Source organism: Narcine bancroftii, chromosome 5, assembly GCF_036971445.1.
Source record: "Narcine bancroftii isolate sNarBan1 chromosome 5, sNarBan1.hap1, whole genome shotgun sequence".
In the NCBI taxonomy this organism is placed as follows: domain Eukaryota; kingdom Metazoa; phylum Chordata; class Chondrichthyes; order Torpediniformes; family Narcinidae; genus Narcine; species Narcine bancroftii.
The window spans coordinates 107,878,264-107,897,746 of record NC_091473.1 but is presented as its reverse complement, the minus strand read 5'-3'; the positions used below and the strand labels follow the sequence as shown (position 1 = coordinate 107,897,746).

The 19,483-nt window shown below is 41.7% G+C and overlaps 1 protein-coding gene across 8 annotated transcripts in view; it reads left to right on the top strand.

Annotated features, from left to right (window-relative positions):
- The window catches only part of cc2d1b (coiled-coil and C2 domain containing 1B), a 167,405-nt gene that overhangs the window by 130,133 nt on the left and 17,789 nt on the right, over positions 1–19,483 (top strand). For 5 of the 8 annotated variants that reach the window (XM_069938670.1, XM_069938667.1, XM_069938669.1 and 2 more), the window contains 4 exons: positions 1,015–1,088; positions 8,261–8,319; positions 8,567–8,618; positions 15,131–15,230. In XM_069938670.1, the coding sequence (XP_069794771.1) occupies positions 1,015–1,088; positions 8,261–8,319; positions 8,567–8,618; positions 15,131–15,230 (285 nt within the window). Of the gene's footprint in view, positions 1–1,014; positions 1,089–1,852; positions 2,091–8,260; positions 8,321–8,566; positions 8,619–15,130; positions 15,231–16,845; positions 18,624–19,483 lie in introns of those variants that run through there. The other 3 variants (XR_011357855.1, XR_011357856.1, XM_069938673.1) reach the window with 3 other exon arrangements.

Sequence of the window (19,483 nt, the reverse complement as noted above, 5' to 3'; positions counted from 1 at the left end):
AAAGAAAAAAACACATTAACCATAGGGTCTGTCAGAGCTTAATGCCTATCTTCCAGGTTTCTTACATTCAATTTGACTTAGCTTGATTGGAATGCACCCCCCTCACCCTCCCCCTCTCCCTCAGAAGAGGAAGGACAAAGGAGTGGCGGGGGGGGGGGAGGGCAGGCAGTGAAGCACAGTAGAACACACTATATCCTTTTGTGGCCACTAAAATCACAGTGGACACAACAAAACTAGAGGGCATGGTTTAAGATTGAAGGGGGGAAATTATAAGGGGAACATGAGGGGAAATTTCTTTACGCAGAGGGTGGTGGGGATGTGGAATGAGCTTCCGGCAGACGTTGTCGAGGCGGGATCATTGGTTACATTTAAGGAAAGACTGGATCGTTACATGGATAGGAGGGGACTAGAGGGGTATGGACCGGGTGCTGGTCAGTGGGACTAGGAGGGTGGGGATTTGCTATGGCATAGACTAGTAGGGCCGAACTGGCCTGTTCTGAGCTGTAAGTGGTTATATGGTTATATGGGAGTAGGCTTGCTGGAATAGAAAAGATTGAGAGGGGATCTTATAGAAACATAAAAATTATGAAAGGAATAGATAAAGTAGAGGCATGAAAGTTGATGGGTGAGGTTAAAACAAGAGAATATTGACTCAAGGTTAGGCAGAATAGATTTAGAATGGAGATGTGGAAGGACTGCTTTTCCCAGAGTAATGAATCTGAGTTATTTTCTACCCACAGAAGCAGCAGAGGATGCCTTATTAAATTATTTAACACCATGTTAGATAGATTTTAGCCCCTACTTTGATTAAACAAAGGAATAAGGGGAATTGAGGGTTATGGGGTAAAGGAAAGTAGGTGGAGCCATGTCCATAGCTTGATCAAATGGTGGAGCAGACTTTGGTGGGCCAGATGGCCTGTTCCTTTTTTTATTCCTTATGTTCTTATGTCATTTATGCAACAGTTTACAACTATTCAAAAAGCTATTAATTAAATAAAAATGTTTATTTTGCAGGTTATTTTCAGACATCAGTAGTACTGAAATGCTTCTCATAATTGTGAAAGGAATTAATCTCCCTGCTCCTTCAGGTAAGACAAATTTGATTCAAGGTTCAAGATTATTTTACTGTCAGGGGTGTGACCATGCGAAGAATTTAGACAGACGTATTTTGATTGAGCTCTCTGTGAAGAGTATTAAAATCTTAAAATTAAGAATTGTTTCACCAAAAAAATTGTCAAAGCACGTACTAAGAAACCAAGGAAGCGAGAACAAAAATCGAGGAAGTTTCTACTCAGCCAGGAACGTCAAACAAAAGCCCGAAAGGGAAGCATAAGAGTGGCCTCGGGACTAGCAGAAAAAAATGGAAAACTTGAGCAATCAATTTGCAGGTGTCAAAAATGTAATGAGAGAAATTAATGGAAAGAATGAACCAAGCAGAAGTAGACTTTGTAAAAACACAAGATAAGCTAAAAACTTCGGAAAAAAATGCAAAGAAATTGGAGTCAGACAGACAAGGTCTGCTGGACAAGATCAACCACATGGAGAATTTTAGCAGACAAAATAAAGTTTGAATTATCGGACTCAAAGAAGGGATCGAGGGAAGAGATCCAATAAACTTCTTTGAAACATGGATCCCACGAGTGTTGGGAGAAGACCAATTCAGAAAAAAATTACATATTGAAAGGGCTCACTGGACCCTCAGATCTAGGAGAGCCAGCGACCATGACCAGTCCTGGTAAGACTTTCAAGTTACTGGGAACAGGACACAATTCTGGGAGCAGTGTATGAATACTCTAAGCAAAATATTGGCCTGCCTGAGATTGACCATGAAAAAATGCTTCTTTTTTTCAAGATTTTAGCCCTTCTTTGATTAAGCAAAGGAAGAAGTTTGACGATGTAAAAAGACAATTGCGTTCCAAAAACTTGAAATATTCGATGATATACCCTGCAACTCTGGGGTCGAAGTTGCAGAAGATAATCGGCGATATTTCAAGATTAAGAACGAGTGGAAGACTTCCTGCGAGGTTTATGAAAAGACTAAGGTTGCCAAAGAAGAAGATTGAAGAATGTTTATAATAGAACTAGTGAAGGTTGTGGTTTTTTTAAACAGTCTTGTATTTATTGTTGAAAATTAAATTTTATTGAAATGTTCATGGAGATCTCAGAAAAGAAGGAAAACTTTGAAAAAGTAGTAGCACAGTGGAAACTCTGGTCTAATGGGGAGAATGGAAACAGAGAGGAGTATCTATAAAAGATGGCGCTTCTTTCTCAAGGGATTCTATGGGATTTTTAGTGGGCTTTTGGGGTTTTCTGTTTGCGTCACCATCAAGGCAAGGATATTGTATGTGCTTTTTAATGGGAAAAGATCAGAATTATTTAAACAATCAAAAAGGTTTTATTGAACAATATTTGTTTAAAAAAATCAATGTGGATAGAACACTAAAATTTATTAGTCTTAATGTTAATGGGGATAAACGGGCCGGTGAAGAAGAAGGTCCTGGCACACACAAAAAAAAATGTAAGGCAGATATAGTCTTTCCTCAAGAAACACATCTTACAAATTTGGAACATGCTAAATTAAAAACAGGATGGGTGGGACAAGTCATCTCTTGACTCAAAAAAGGGAGTAGCAATTTTAATTACAGGTACACAATCCTTTATTCGGAACCCTTGGGGGACAGTGTGTTCTGAATTTCGGATTTTTCCGGATTTCGGAAAGCCAGATTTAAGCCCACCTGAATTGTGCTGCTGTATCCACTCCCACCCCCTTCCAGTCGCGCTACTGTCTTTCCCCCCCCCCTTGCCCGCCGGTCTCCCCCCCAGCCCAACTCGTGCTGCTGCTCTCGCCCTCCTGACTCGCACTGCCGTCTCCCCCTTCTCGCCTGCCCGACACGGGCTGCCGGTCTCTGGCCCGCCCACCTCAGGCTGCTGGTCTCTCCTCCCCTCACCCGCCCGACTCGTGCTGCCAGTCTCCCCCACCTTACCCGCCCGACTCGCGCTGCCGATCTCCTGCCCACCCAACTCGCGCTGCCGGTCTTCCGCCCACCAAACTCACACTGCCGTCTCTCTCCCCACTTGCCGGATTTTGGAGCTTTCTGGATTTTAGATGTCCGGATAAAGGATTGTGTATCTGTAATAAGAATATACCAATAGTAATAGAAGAGAGACTGAATGACCAAGCTGAAAACTTATGCAGAATCATGGACTTTTATGAATATCTATGCATCCAATTATGATGATGAAGCCTTTATGAAGGATATCTTTTTCAAAACAGCAGAGGGAAGACAAAATATACTGGACGGAGGAGATTTCAATTTCTATCGAGATCCAATAGTTGATAAATCAGCCAGAAAAATATTTCAGTAACAATTGGGTCTAGAGCAGTAGTTCTCAATCTTCCCTTCCCACTCTTATACAACCTTAACCAATCCCTTTGCTATGTGTTCTGTGATTAGTAAGGGATTGCTTAAAGTGGTATGTGAGTGGGAAGGGAAGGTTGAGAATCACTGCTCTAAACCCATTTGTTAATGAAATATTTTTCTTGAGAAAAATTGTCATTGGCCCATTTCCTTAGGAGTTATGAAACCGTGCACATAATGAGTCAATTAGGTATGATTAAAACAGTGGTTTTCATACTTTTTATTTCCACTCACATACTACCTTCAGCAATCCCTTACTAATCACAGAGCACCTATGGCATAGGGAATACTTAAAGTGGTATGTAAGTGGAAAGAAAAAGGTTGAGAACCATTGCCCGAGACGCAAAAAAAAGTATTTGTCCGTTTAGAATGAATTTTTTTTATTTAAAACATTGGAAAAATTTGGTATAGACAGAAAATTTATAAATTGGATAAAAACTCTATCATAAACCACAAGCTAAAATTATAATGAATAATCAGATGTCAGCGGATTTTCCCTTGAGTAGATCGAGTAGACGGTGTCCTCTGTATGTGCTATTATATGCCTGACACGGCTGAATCCTTGATAAAATTACGAACAATATTGGAAAAATGTGGAAGACTATCAGGTTATAAAATAAATATGGACAAGAATGAGATAATGCCACTGATGAATTTTGATTATGAAAGATATCAAAAAGGTAGTTGATTTAAATAGAAGACAGATAGAATTAAATATTTAGGAATAATGATGGATAATAATTTACAGAACTTGTATAAATTTAATTACACTCCTTTGTTAGAAAAAATAGAGAAAGATTTACAGAAAAAAATTGTATTAAAATGAATGTGATGCCAAGATTACAGTATCCTTTTCAATTGTTGACTATTGCAATATCTAAAAATTTCTTTAAATTATTAAGTAATTATATAAAGCAATTCCTATGGAATAACAAAATGTCAAGAATTTCATTGGAAAAGCTAACATGGGATTAAAAAGTGGGAGGACTGAGGCTCCCAGATTTTAAGAAGTATTATTTATCTGCACAAGCAAGATTTTTATCTTTCTTCTTCGAAGGAGATAGTCCCCCCCTCTTGGATCCAAATGAGATTGAATTCAATAAAAGAGGGACAGCAAAGGACTTTATTTACAAGTGGCATGTTAAGTTTATAACAAAAAAAGATGGATAACCCTATATTAATACATTTGATTAGAATATGGCAAAAAATAAAAGTGTATTGGAAAAACAAGCAGGGATATCACTGAGGACACCATTATGTAAACATGTACTGCTGCCTATGAATCTGGGTAACAAAATATTGAATTCATGGTATGACAAAGGAATAAGATATGTTGATGACTGTTATGAGGAGGGATCGTTTATGTCTTTTTAACAATTGAGAAATAAATATGGAGTAACTAATGGGACTTTCTTTTGTTTCACCAGCTAAGATCGTTCCTAAGAGAAAGACTGGGGCCAAACTTGGCCCCACCTGAAATTAGTGAAATGGAACGAACAATTTGGCTGGGGAATACACCTAAATTTATAACCAAGATATACTATGCTCTCCAAAATAAAAGTACAAAACCAGGTTTACAGAGATCAAGAGAGATGGGATTCAGATCTAGGTGTTGCAATAATGGGAAGATGTTGGTCTGATTGGTGTTTGGATAGTATGACATCAATTATAAATGCAAGATACTGATTAGTGCAATATAATTTTCTATACCATTTATATCTCATACCACAGAAGTTGCAGAAATCAAAATCTGAAATATCGGAGATGTGTTTTAGGTGTGGGATAGAAAATAGGAATGTTTTTACATGTTACATGTTTGTGTGTGAAGGTGGGACCTTTCTGGGAGGATATTACTGAAATATAAACAAGGGTAACAGGGGTGGCCTTTATGAGTGACCCGGAGCTTTATTGAAATAAGCAATCAATTAACTAAATTCCAAATTTCATTTGTTAAAATAGCCTGAGCAGAATATATATAAACTGTGTGTTTGTGCACTTTGATATCGGAGATTTTACTATTTATATTTATGGAAAAAAACAAAAATTAAATATTTTTTAAAAAGATTACTGTCATGTGATAAAACAGAAAATGTGATATTTCATGAAATTTCCTTTAGTTTACTGTAAGGCAGACAAAAATTAGCTAACAGCTAAAATTGCCCAGCACTTGTTACAGCCAGAGAAAGAGAAGCAACAGAAAGTCCCACCAGGGTCACTGAATGTCCATGGATTTGCCTCCAGCCACTCCCACAGGCACATAACCTTCAGTCCGAACCATCAGCAACCCGAGCTTCAGATGCTCACCTCTGACATGATCAGGAAGCCTCCAGCATTCTCTTGCATCCTGGTTCTAATACCTGGTGCCCCTTCTACATCTCCAAAAGTTCTCAGCCTGATGTGAATCCTTTGATCGCTGTCACCTGCAGCCTGAGTGAGTTCCTCACCTAGAGCCTCCAACAGCCAGCCACCTCTGTGTTCTTCAGCTTCAGAGTCCATAACTGGTCCACCATCATGGTCACCGCCCCATAGGTTGTCTCCTCTGCAAATCCTTTCCAAACAGGGGAGTGGTCTCCCCATTTTCTGGTGCTCTGCACCAGTCTTTCACTTCCCCAGAGTCTGCAACCCCTCGGGGCCACTGCTGATCATAGGCACCTCAGCAGTCGGAGCATTTTAAAATTATTGTTGACTCCTTTAACAGGCCGTTTAAAGCCTGTACAGAGGCAATGGCCGTTGGACTGGGCAGTTGGACCTGCGGGAGAGCGCTTGAGATTTTGCTGCCCACTCTTTGCAGGTCTGCACCACAGGCAGTACAACCAATTTTTTTAAGGATAAAGGAGAAACCTTTTAGGATTGAGATGAAGAAAACTCAAGAGTTGTGAACTTGTGGAACTCCCTACAACAGAACATTCATTTAGGAATATTCAAAAAGGAGTTGCATGTAACCCTTTTGGTAAAAGGGATCAAGGGGTATGGAGTAAAAGCTGGAATAGGGTACTGAAGTTATATGATCATCCACAATGGTATTGAATGGTAGAGCAAACTTGAAGAGCTGAATAGCCCAAATTTTCCATGTTTCTACATGTTATGGAGAAATTAGATTAACCCTCTTCTTGCATTTTATTTAGCCAAACTTTCTCCTTGGCCCATTCTTGAAACTTGCATTATTTCACATTTCTCCCTTTTATGACCTCTCTGAGCATATCTTACCTGTGAGTCCGAACTTCTACCCCATATCCACAAACTTATTTTCCAAAACTCTAATGCTGTCTTGGACTGTAAATCATTAGAACATAGTACATATTCTTTGGCCACAATGTTGTGCCAACCTACTGTATATAAACCTACTCAATAATCTCAACTTTCTCTTCCTCACACATGAACCTTCTTTTTTGCTTGCATCCATGTGCCTGTCTAAGAGTCTTTTAAACATTCCTATTGTACCAGCCTCCACCACCACCACCTCTGGCCACTGCTCCCTGTGTGTAGAAAAAAACTTGCCCTAGACTTCTGGTATTCTCACTAGGTAGCATTCCTTTCTCAATTAAATCTGCCATCATCACACCTCTCAACCAAACAATCATTTAATTATTCCTTCTTTCCAATCAACCACACCATTTCTGTCTTTATTTTCTTCTGTAAAGTTATTAATTGTTCTACAGGTGCCGAACCTTTTATCCAAGATTCTGAACACCAGCAACCTCCAAAATTCGGCACTTTTTTTGATAATAAAAATGCCGCACTGACTCACTCCAAACCGCCTCCCTCAGCCATCCATCTGTTACCCCCTTCCCCCCTCCCCCCCCATTGGCTGACCTTATCCATCACCTCCTGTCCATTGGCCGACCTTGTCCTTCACCCCCACCACCCCCCCCCCCCCCCCCAGCCGTCTATCCGTGGCACCCCCCCCACCACCACCAATCTAAATCCCGTCGTGGCAGCAGGGGTGCAGTGCTGCTGAGCCCAGAGTCCTCACGCTGCGACAGCTCATTGCGAGAGCAATGGCCATCTTCCTTACCCATAAACCCTCACGCAGCTGGAACCACTCTGCCGCATTGTTCCTGCATTGAGCCAGCTACTGCCTGCTTCTCTCCCACCAGGTGTTTAGGGCTCAGAGTCACCTTTCCACCGAAGGTAAGAGAGGACGGAGAGGTGGGGGAAATGACGGAGGTGGGGACAAGGGTCTGTGCCAATTTTATTTTGAAGTTTTACTTTAAAATTTAAAAAAACATGCTAATGATATTATGGTCTTTTATGGTCTTTATTTATCTAAATTCATTTGACACCCTGCGACCCCTTTTTTAAATGCGATTTTGAAACATCGCATTTGCTTAAAGAGACTACCATTTTAAAATGATTCCAAAATTTGGAAGATTCTGGACAATGGCAGGAGTCCGGTCCTGATGATCATAGATAAAAGATTAGGCACCTTTATTAATTTTCAAATCCATGCTTAACTTCCCTGAACTTTGAATTCTTCCAATCATTTTTTACCACTATTGTAAAGATCATGTTTTTTGGAAGGACAAGTATCATAACATCACATTGTATTCCTTTGATATGAAGAATTTTTCACATCATTTATTGCATTGATTTTAATGTTAGATGGGTTTGCTAAATTATCCATAAACAGTGCTGCTCTAATATAAATTATAACTTTACTAATGCCTGTGGTACTCTTGCATAAAGGGCTTTGATTAAACTTGGCTGAATCAATTAATTTGCTTTAGGAAATGTATAGTTTTAAAAATCAATCAAAACACTTAAATAAATTTAACTGAATTTACTTTCTATGTTGTGACTAAGGTGGGGACTAATTCTGTTGGAAAACTTATTTTACACAGGTGTGGCTGCACATGATCTTGATGCATTTGTCAAGTTTGAATTTCAATATCCCAGTGTAGTAAGTATTTTATTAAATAAATAGATGCATTTTAGAAGTAACAATTTCTGTATATAATTGCATACAAAGTACATTTTAATGAAGTGCAACACAATTTGCAGTGTAAATCACCTTGTATTTATGAATACTTTCATCTTAATGAATGCTAATTTTTTTGTTTTGTATCATTACTATTCACTGACACTGTATAAATGATAACAATATAAATTATAGATTGATCATAAAATACAGCTTTTATTTTTATTAGGAACAAGCCCAGCGAAACAAGACGACTGTGATAAAGAATACTAATTGTCCAGGTATGGTTAGGGTAACTTTTTCAGCTTTTGGGAGTTGGTGCAAGTTCATATCAATTTTATTTAAATTTATTAATATCCTGAACCTGAATGAACAGCATGAAAAAAACATTATTATGGAGCCATAATGCAAGCCCAGACTTTTTCAATAATTATGTAAGTGTATGACTTGTTCAATTAACTTAACATTTTTTCTGTGTAAGGAAGGAGTTATGGATTGAACATAGAACAGTATAGTACATAGAACTGGCACTTCAGGCCACATGCCTGTGCTTTAGAATTATGCCAATTTAAATTAATCCCTTCCTTTTATATGTTGTTAATGTTTCTCTTTTACCATCACCCCTGGCAACACATTCCTGGCATCTCCCAATGTGTGTGTGTGTGTGTGTGTGTGTGTGTGTGTGTGTGTGTGTGTGTGTGTGTGTGTGTGTGTGTGTGTGTGTGTGTGTGTGTGTGTGTGTGTGTGTGTGTGTGTGTGTGTGCGCGCGTGTGTGTGAGAAAAATATCTAATTGCCTCATAATTCTTCCCCCCCTCCCCCCCCCTAAGCTGTCTAATATTTGACATTCCCACACTGGAAAATGAACTAGGTTTGTCATAATTTTATAAACTTCTGTCAGGTTTCCTTCAGACTCTGATACTTCAGCGAAAACAATTCTGTTCTCTCTAATCTCAATGCAACTAAAAATCTCTAATTCAGACAACATCGTAGTGAACCTTCTCTTTAGTCTCTGGATTCTTCCTGTTGTAGCGGTGCTATAGTTAGACTACGACTCCCAGAAGTCTAGATAACCGGCCCGGGATGTTGTAACATGGCATACATGGTTTTATTGTTTTAAAAGAATACGTGCTTGACTCGAGTATACGAGTCCTGATTTACATGCAACTGTGTGTGTCGTTATTTTGCATTCATCAGCCACTACTGCGTTTTCAGTGGCTACAATTGGTGACCCTGATGGGTGCAAAATGAGCTTTTGCACCATATGGATACTGCAGCTGTTGCTGTTAAGCTACCACCCTTCTGGACGGCAGAACCAGAGCTGTGGTTTTGACAGGCAAAGGCACAATTTCACCTCAGGAAGATCAAGGTGAATGCGACTCACTATTATCACCTCATCAGTGCCTTGGACCAAGCCACTGCCAAGCAAGTCAGTGACATTCTGTGCAATCTTCCAGAGCCTGGAGAACTCATGTAGAACAGTCTAAAAGCGCTCCTGCTGCTTATTTATGGCATGTTCCGCAGAGAGAGGGCTGCCGGAAATGGAGGAGTTGGGTGACTGCGCCCTGTCTGAACTAATGGATGACATGCTGTGTCTGGCATCCAGCTAATGGCCAGATGCATTATTCAAACAGCTCTTCCTGGAGAGGATGCCAGAAGACAATGTAGTGGCTGATGCACTTTCCGCTCAGTTGGGCTCGAGGTATCAGCTTTGGACCATGATATTGACTGCCACTCTCGCTACTGCCCAAGCACAAGACGGTGAAATGGAGTCGTATCACACCTCGATAACCAACCTACAGTGGAAGGATGTGCAATTGATGCCGACAGCAAGCTGCTCTTTTGAAATGTGTCTACGGGACATGCATGGCCAGAGGTTCCAGCTTCGTGGAGGCATCACATTTTTGGTTCTGTCCATGGTCTTTCTCATCCATCTATCAGATCAACCATTTGTCTGAGTCAGACATATTTGTTTGGCACGGTCTTAAAAAAGATGTCACTCAAATGGCCAGATCTTGTGTAGCTTGTCAAAAATTCAAAATCCATCGGTATACAAAAACACCACTACCACCCTTCCCACTGGTTACTCACCACTTCAACCATGTCCATGTGGCATTGTGGGACCAATTCCAATTTCACTAGGCTACTGCTATCTCTTCACGGTGATAAATAGGTTTACGAAATGGCCTGAGGCAGTCCCCATGGCAGATGCTTCAACGGACTCTTGTGCATGAGCATTCCTTAATTCCTGGGTGGCTCGATTTGGCTAAGATGGCCTTATCTCGGCTGCTGAGCTCTAGGCTTCATCATACAAGCGCCTATCACCCGCAATCCAATAGGATGGTAGAACAATTCCATCATCACCTTAAATCAGCCTTAATGGCCCGTTTGGACGGTCCCATCTGAGCAGATGAATTACTATGGATGTTGCTTGAAATTAGGATAATTCCAAAAGAGGATCTTCACACTTCGTCTGTAGAGCTTGTATATGGCACGCCTTTGGTGGTCCTAGGGGATGAAGATCCGAAAGAACTGCTGAGCAGACTAAGGGATACCTTAGGCAAATTATTCCCTGTACCACTATAATCACATGGCAAACATGTTTCTTTTGTACCACATGAACTGAAGGACTGTGAATATGTATTTGTACATAGAGAAACACATGGACAGCCCTTGAAGGCGCCATACAGGGTGATAAGATAAACAAGGTCAACCTGCATCTTGGACATTGCCGGACAGCCTCTGTCATTCATAATTGACAGGCTCAAACCTGCCCATGTTGACAAAACTGTACCTATTCAACAGCCAGCAGTCCGACGCAGGGGTTGACCTCCCAAAAAAAACTACCAAGTGATAGTGCCAGTTCTTTTGGTGTTGGGGGTGCCATGTCTTCTTTCTTTGGCTTGGCTTCGCGGACGAAGATTTATGGAGGGGGTAAAAAGTCCACGTCAGCTGCAGGCTCGTTTGTGGCTGACAAGTCCGATGCGGGACAGGCAGACACGATTGCAGACACGGTGCCATGTAGCAGCGCTCTAAATAGACAACTCCTAGAAGTGTAATGAACCGGCACAGGACGTGATAACGTGGCGCACATGGTTCAGTGTTTTAAAAGAATACGTGCATGATTCAAGTAAACGAGTTCTGATTTATCTGCAACTGTCTGTCATTATTTCGCGTTGATCAGCCACCTCTGCATTTTCATTGCCTGCACTGTAATGTGGCAAACAGAACTGTGACCTGACTAGTTTTGTAGAGCTGCAACATTCTTTCCAACTTTTATGCTCGGTGCCCTGACTAATAAATGCTCAAATGTGAGACACCTATTTACTCGTGTTGCTACTTTTAGGTAGCTATGAATTTGTACCACAAGATAACTCTGTGCATTAATGTTCCTAAGGATCCTGCTATCAACCGTATGTTTTCTCTATTTAATACGACCTTCCAAAGTTCAATAGTTCGTACGTCTGGATTAACGATCACCTGCTATTTCTCCATTCATATCTCCAATTTTCCTATACCCTGATAATCTTCCTTAGTATCCACAACACTGCCAATTTTCACGCCATTTTCAAACTTATGAATCAACCTGCCTACACACTATTTTACAACGAAATCCCAAGCACAGGGATCATAAATTCCACTGTAATGAACTGGATCAACTGAGGTGCTTTTACTTGAATTAGAGAAGTGGATGGAGGGGGGAATGATGATCAAATACAGACATGCAGCACATTTAATAGGCCCTTCTAGCCCACGAAGCTGTGCCACCCTATTACACCCAAATGACTTACAACCCCGGTGTGTTTTAAAGGGTAGAGGAAAGCAGAGCACCTAGAGGAAACCCACACAGACAGGGGAGAACATACAAACTCCTTACAGACAGCGCTGGATTTGAGCCCCACTCACTGGCACTAACAGCTTCGCGCTAACCACTACACGAACTGTGTCACTCTGCAGCAAAGTACAAAATGTTATCTGGAATCACTGCCTGAAAGGATAATGCGATTAGTTTCAATAATAATCTTCCAGAGAATCGGGTTAACACTCAAAAAGGAATAAAATTGCAAGAATACAGGGAAAGAACTAATATAAACCCAAATAGAATGTGTGAACCTTCAGGACTCCTTTGGTAGAGTCCTTTATATGTTCATGGAAATAAAATTTGCCAAATAGATTAGGTATAATAGACATTTATTGATGCTGACAGGATGTGATAAGTTGTGTTCTGAAAAGGTGTGTATAGGAGAAGCAATTATTCTGTATATTAGTAAATGATAGAAAGCCTCATCTTATTTTGCTGATCACAGAGGGGACATTGTAATCTGTATAGATAGAGCCATAACATTGAAATATGAATACATTAAGCAAATAGATAAAATTCTAGCAAATTAATTTCCATTTAGATCAGGGGTGTCAAACTCAAATTCACGGAGGGCCAAAATTAAAAACTTGGACTAAGTCGAGGGCCGAACTAAATATTTATTGAAAATTTTCAACAACATCTGCATGTTTTCTCTTCTTTCAACATATGTAATGTTAAACTTTTTCTTATTAAAATAAATGTTTAATAATAGTTTTGGATAAACTCTTTCCAGAAGCATTAACAAATGAGAAATAAAATATTCAATAAATAATATTTCTCTATAGAGGATTTGTCAAATGTTGCTAGTGTGCTGTCGAATAGTAAAATCTGAGGGCTATTGAGAATGTGGGAGAATAACATGATTCCTGAAACAATCAAATGGGTGACTGATTGTGGGCATGAACTCTAGCAGGGTTATTTGCCATGCCCTTTTTCCATTGGTACAGATATCCTTTGATTTACACACTTTTCAAGTTTTATGCCTAATGAGCTTGTATCCAGGTGCAGGACCATTTTTAACCATTTTTACTTATTTATCACTGTGACATGAAACTATTGGAAGATCGTTTTATCCTGAGATTAAAGTTCATAATACTTACTCAGGCCTGTGTGCGGGAGGGCGGGGTTTGCGGGCGATCGGGTTGGACAACGACAGTGCGGGGGCATCGGCTCTCGCTGCAGGGCGGCACCTTGGCGGATCAGCGGCCCCGTCACCGTAAGTCGCGGGTTGGCCTGCGGCAGGGAGGGGGAGAGTGCAACGGTCCTGGCGAGGTCAGGCCCGAGGCCTCCGGTTCCAGGCGCTGGGAAGCGGCCTTGGCTTCCCCTGACACCGGCCAGGCCGCGCTGCGGTGGGGGGGTGGGCGGGGGGACACGACATTGCGGGGGCATCGGCTCTCGCTGCAGGGCGGCATCTCGGCAGATCAGCGGCCCCATCATCGTGAGTCGCGGGTCGGCCTGCGGCAGGGAGGGGGAGTGGGCAACGGTCCTGGCGAGGTCAGGCCCACGGGCCAGAGTTTGACGTGTGATTTAGATGAATAAGATGTCATTATCATTGAACTTAAATTTTGTTAAAATTCTCATTTGTATATTATGAAAAATATTTGTAGATCATAACATTGTCCTGAATATGTAGAGAAAACTCACCAAGTCTAATACATTTCAAGCCACCAGAGTATATCTATGGAGAGTCATAGAGTTGTACCGCACAGAAACAAGTACTTTAGCACAACGTATTCATGCCATCTGAGATGCGTATCAATTCCATTTGGCCTGTATACCTCTTCTCCTTTTCTATGCCCATCCAATGCTTTTTAAATAATTGGACATCCCTCTTCTCCATTTCCTTTTACAATTCATTCCCTGTAACCAGCACACTCTGTGTGGAAAAATTTACCCCTAGCATCTTTAAATTTCTCCTCTTTCACCTTAAATATGAGCACTCTCACTTTACACTCCCTTTCCCTGGGAAAAAGACCCTGTCTACAGTGTATTTGCCCCTCATAATTTTATAAACCTCATGTCTCACCTCTCAGTCTCCTGCATTCCAGTGTGAATAATCTCAGCCTATCCAATCTCTCCTAATAAGTAAAGCCATCTATTCCAGACTAATGCTGCTGAATCTCTTCTGCACACTTCTACTGCACACTTTATTGCAACCATGTGGTGTGGCAATCAGAACTGCACTTATTACTCCAAGTCCAGCCTGATCCAATGATTTGTACTGCTGCCACATGACATCTCAACTCTTATACAATGAGAAATGTTGAGTGCAGCAATTTGGGGAGAATCTGGAGATTTACTGATGCAATATGTTAAATCCAGATGCTAAGTTTTGAAGAGACATTACACATGGCATCAGGAAGAAAAAGGATGAGTTGAAGTTTGCAAGATGATTACAGGGAAATAATAGTTATCCTTTACATACCAAATTCCAGCTGATTCAAAAGTATGGGACCAGATAGGGAATATTTTTTTTAAAATTGAGCTATCAAAAAGTTAGGAAGCATTTTTTCAAAACATTGGTTGATGGAAATACGGAATTTTCTTCTGTTCTAACTCTTTATTAGATATTGGTCGATTTCTATTAACTCAAAAGTATTAGAAATGGGAAATGACAGATTTATGAAGTTACAATACAGATCAACCTTGATCATTTTAAGTAAATGGCCTATTCCTCTTCCTGCAACAGGTTGAGTGGGCTCCTGTGCTGATTAATGTAACAAATGAATTTTCAATAACTTGTTATAAGGACTTTTTAAAAAGTTGCAATAGCCTGTAATTATTTTTATATAAAGCAATGATGTAAAGAATATATTCCTCTTTGTTGATTTCATACAACTCCTGTTTGTGATATTTTCTGTAACCCTTAGTAATGTTTTAACTAAACAGCTGTATGTTATGTCTATTTTTACAGTAATTTTTTTTTCTTCCAGAATATAATGAGCGCTTTATCCTCAATATTAACAGAAATCATCGAGGGTTTAAACGAATAATTCAGACAAAAGGAATTAAATTTGAAGTATTTCACAAGGGGTAAGAATTTCAATGTTGGACAGTGAAAATGCACATTATCTGTTTTTATGTGATCTTGCAGAAATGTTACAAAATGTCTTCTGCCACAGAATATTGTGCTTTATTTTGGAATGGAACAGGTTTCCATTTGTGTTGTATTCATCTATACAATCATGATTCTAATTGACAAATTTAATAACATTGCAACAAAATATTTTTCAAGAAGGTATATAATACTTTACAAACATAGAGAACAGAAAAAGCGATAATGAGAACTAAACAGAGGTACAGGTACATACTCTTTTATCCGGAACCCTTGGGGGACAGTGTATTCCAAATTTCGGAAAGCCAGATTTAAGCCCACACAAATTGTGCTGCCGTAACCATCCCCATCCCCTTCCAGTCACTCTGCCGTCTCCCTCCCTCGCCCGCCCAACTCGCGCTGTCGGTCTTCCCCCCCCCCCCACCTCGCCCGCCCAACGCGTGCTACCAGTCTCTCACCAGCCCAACTCCCGCTGCTGGTCTTCCCCCTCGCCTGCTCGACTCGCACTGCTGTCTCCCTCCCCACTTGCTGGTTTTTGGAGCTTTCCGGATTTCAGATGTCCGGATAAAGGATTGTGTACCTGTATTATGAATTGGGTGAGAGGGCACATAAGGTGCTGGCATGGCAATTAAAAACAGAGCAAGCATCGAGAATGATTATTGCAGCTAAAAATGATTCTAATTTAATTATTTATAAACTGCAATAAATTAATGAAAATTTTAAACAATTTTACACAAAACTATATCAATCAGAATCCTTAAATGGTGATAATAAAATAGATATTTTTTTGTCACAAATAATCTTACCTAAACTAAATTTGGAAGAGCAGAGAGAACTGGCTGCCCCTTTCTCCCTAGTGGAGGTTAGGGAAGCATTGAACTCATTGCAAAGTAACATGTCGCCGGGAGATGATGGTTTCCCGTCTGAATTTTATCAAGAGTTTAAGGATTTATTAATTCCTCTATTTATGGAAGTATTAGGATGAGTGGCCAAGACGCATATTTTACTGGAATCTTTTAATGTGGCAATAATAACAGTAATACCAAACAAAATAGAGATCTTTTAAAACCAGCATCATATAGACCAATTTCATTGTTAAATGTAGATTATAAAATAGTAGCAAAATTATTAGCAAATAGGTTGGCAAAATATTTGCCGAAATTGATAAATAAGGAACAGACTAGTTTTGTTAAAGAAAGAAAATTAGCAGGTATAATACCTGCCCAAGTATAATATATTTGACACAAAAGAGAGGAGACTTAAATGTAGCTGTGACCTTAGATGCTGAAAAAGTGTTTGATAGGTTAGAATGGGATATTTTACTTAAAGTACTTGATAAATTTGGATTGGTATCAATAGTTGTTAATTGGATTAAAACTTTATATAATTCATTGCATAAACTATATTTAAAGTGAAAAGAATATGGGATAGTAAATTGGCATAAAAGTGAGATTATGCCCCTTACTGGAGATGATTACACTCAGTGTAAAAGAGACTCTCAATTTAAATGGCTGTTGAATGGAATAAACTATTTAGGGATACAAGTAGATAATAATTTAAATAATATATATGAATTAAATTATGCTCCTGTAGCGGGCCGAGTAACCACGCAGTTCGACGGGCCGAATTGCCGTCCCAGTCGTCCAACTCAAAATGACTCGGGTTGCCCTTCACTCCTGAGGAGAAGCCTGTGGTTAACAACATATGGTGCCCTGGGGACATCACTGCTTCCAGGTGGAGCACCACCGGTCAGGGAGTGACGCCGTGATGCACTGACGTCACTTCTGGAAGCCAGCGCACACGTCACCAGAAATGGGTGTTTCCCTGTTCGCAGTGCGAGGAATTCAAACGAAGTCCGTTACTAGTTCACTCTCACGCCATGTGGACATCTCTTGATTCCGTAGCGCTGCCCTAGCAGAAACTACAGTGGTGACCCCGATGGTTCCAACATTTTTGGAACTCACCTCGAACACGACAGAATGCAATATTCTGCTACTACTTCAGTTGCAATGGCTGTGACCAACACAGTGGGTGTGCATTTGCCACCCTTCTGGACAAACCAACCCAAGAATTGGCTGCAACTGGCTGAGTCACAGTTCCACATCAGAGGCATTGTCTCAGAGGACACCAAGTTCTGGCACGTCGTAAGCGCCCTGGACGCCACCACCGCAGCCAAAGTAAGCTCCTACATGGAAAATCCTCCCATTGAGTGTAAGTGTGAGCAATTCTGGCGTTTCCTCCTCGATTCCCTGGAACTCATCCACCATGAGTGCACTGTTTGCATCTTAAATATTGCAAGGCCTGGGCAATAGAAACCCCTCCAACCTCATGCAAGAAATGGTGGCTCTACGGATGGACACACGAACTGTTTCCTTTTCGAGGCCCTGTTCCTCTCCAAGCTGCTGGAACACATTTCCTTGGCAGTTTCCGACATGCATTTCAGCACCCCATACCTGGTAACCAAGGAAGCAGACAGACTTTTCCGAAACCCCGCAACAGAGCTTGATCCATGTGTAGCCCTTCTATGCCATCGGCGCTACCTCTTCAGCACCTCCGCCGGGCCCCCCAGCAGTAGCAGCAACCCAACCACAGCGCAACGAGCGCCCAGATAAACAGAGCGAATACTGCTTCTACCACAGCAGATGGGGCTGAAATGCCTGGTGCACCTCACCACCAAACCAAACATGGCAACAGGAAAGGGGCAGGCCAGCCGCCGATAGTGGACTTGGTTGTTGGTGCTCATAAGGGCCTACTCTATCTCAGGGACCAGCGGACAAAGAGGGGCTTCCTAGTCAACACGGCCACAAAGATTAGCCTCATCCCACCAACATATTTCAAGACTAAACACAACCCCAAGAGGCTCCCTATACAAGCAGCCAATGGCTCCTCCATTCAGAGTTACAGCACCCGACTGGTTACAACCCACACCACAGACACGGTTTTCAGTGGAAGTGCACAATCTCAGCCATGGGACAGGTCTTACTTGGAGCAGATTTCTTCTAGACACATGAACTTTTGGTGGACATGACCAGATGTCGTTTGGTGGATGCTACCATGTTCCAGTCATACCCCTTACTCTGCAGCAACGTCCTTTTCTGCTGTTAAAAATCCTCGCTTTGGACCGAAACAAGTATGCCTGCCTACTGGCCAAGTACCCGGCCCTACTGGCACCCAATTTTCATGACGCCACACCTCCACATGGTGTGGAGTACCACATCAAGAACACCGGGCCCCAGTGTATGCACGGGCCCTGCGCCTCCCACAAGATGAATTCCAGCAAACCAAAACTGAGTTCGCCGCCATGGAGGAGCTGTGGATTGTCTGCCGTTCAAACAGCCCCAGGCTTCCCCACTGCACATGGTGCAGAAGTGGTGAGTACAGGTGACTAAACGACGCTACACTCCCAGATAGGTACCCTATCCCACACATCCAGGACTTTGCCACGAGGCTCCAGGGCTGCCGGATCTTTTCCAAAGTGGACCTCGTCAAGGGGTACCACCAGATTCCAGTGCATCCCAGCAACGTCCCAAAAACTGCCATCATCACACCCTTCAGCCTTTTCAAGTTCCTTCGGATGCCGTTCGTACTAAAGAATGCAGCCCAGACATTTCAGCAGCTTATGGACGTGGTCGGCAGGGACCTTGACTTCATGTTCGTCTACCTGGACTACATCCTCATCACCAGCCCCGACACCAGCACATACTGGATCCACCTGGCTCGCCTTTCATGGTGAACCCAGCCAGTTCAACCTAGAGACAATCAATTTCCTGGGACACCATATCACCCAAGAGGGAGCTAAACCACTGCTGGACAAGGAAGAAGGCATACAATACTTCCCCAAGCCGAGCACGATCAAAAGCCTGCAGAAGTTCCTGGGGATGGTGAACTTTTATCATCACTTCCTCCAGGGAGTGGCCACCTTCATGCATCCCCTGTTTGACCTTGTCAAGCTCAGCGACAAGACACTCCAGTGGACTTCTCCAGTAACCACAAAAGCATTCCAGACCACGAAAGCAGCACTAACGTGGACCACATTTCTGCCCCACCCAGATTCTACCTTCCCCCTGGCGTTTACAACGGATGCGTCGGACAGAGCAGTGGGCGCGGTGTTGGACCAATGGGTTGATGAGCAAAGGCGCCCCCTGGCCTTCTTCAGTAAACTTCTCCAGACACCAGAGGTCGAATACATCCGCATTCAACCATGAGTGTTGGCCCTATACGTGGCAATATG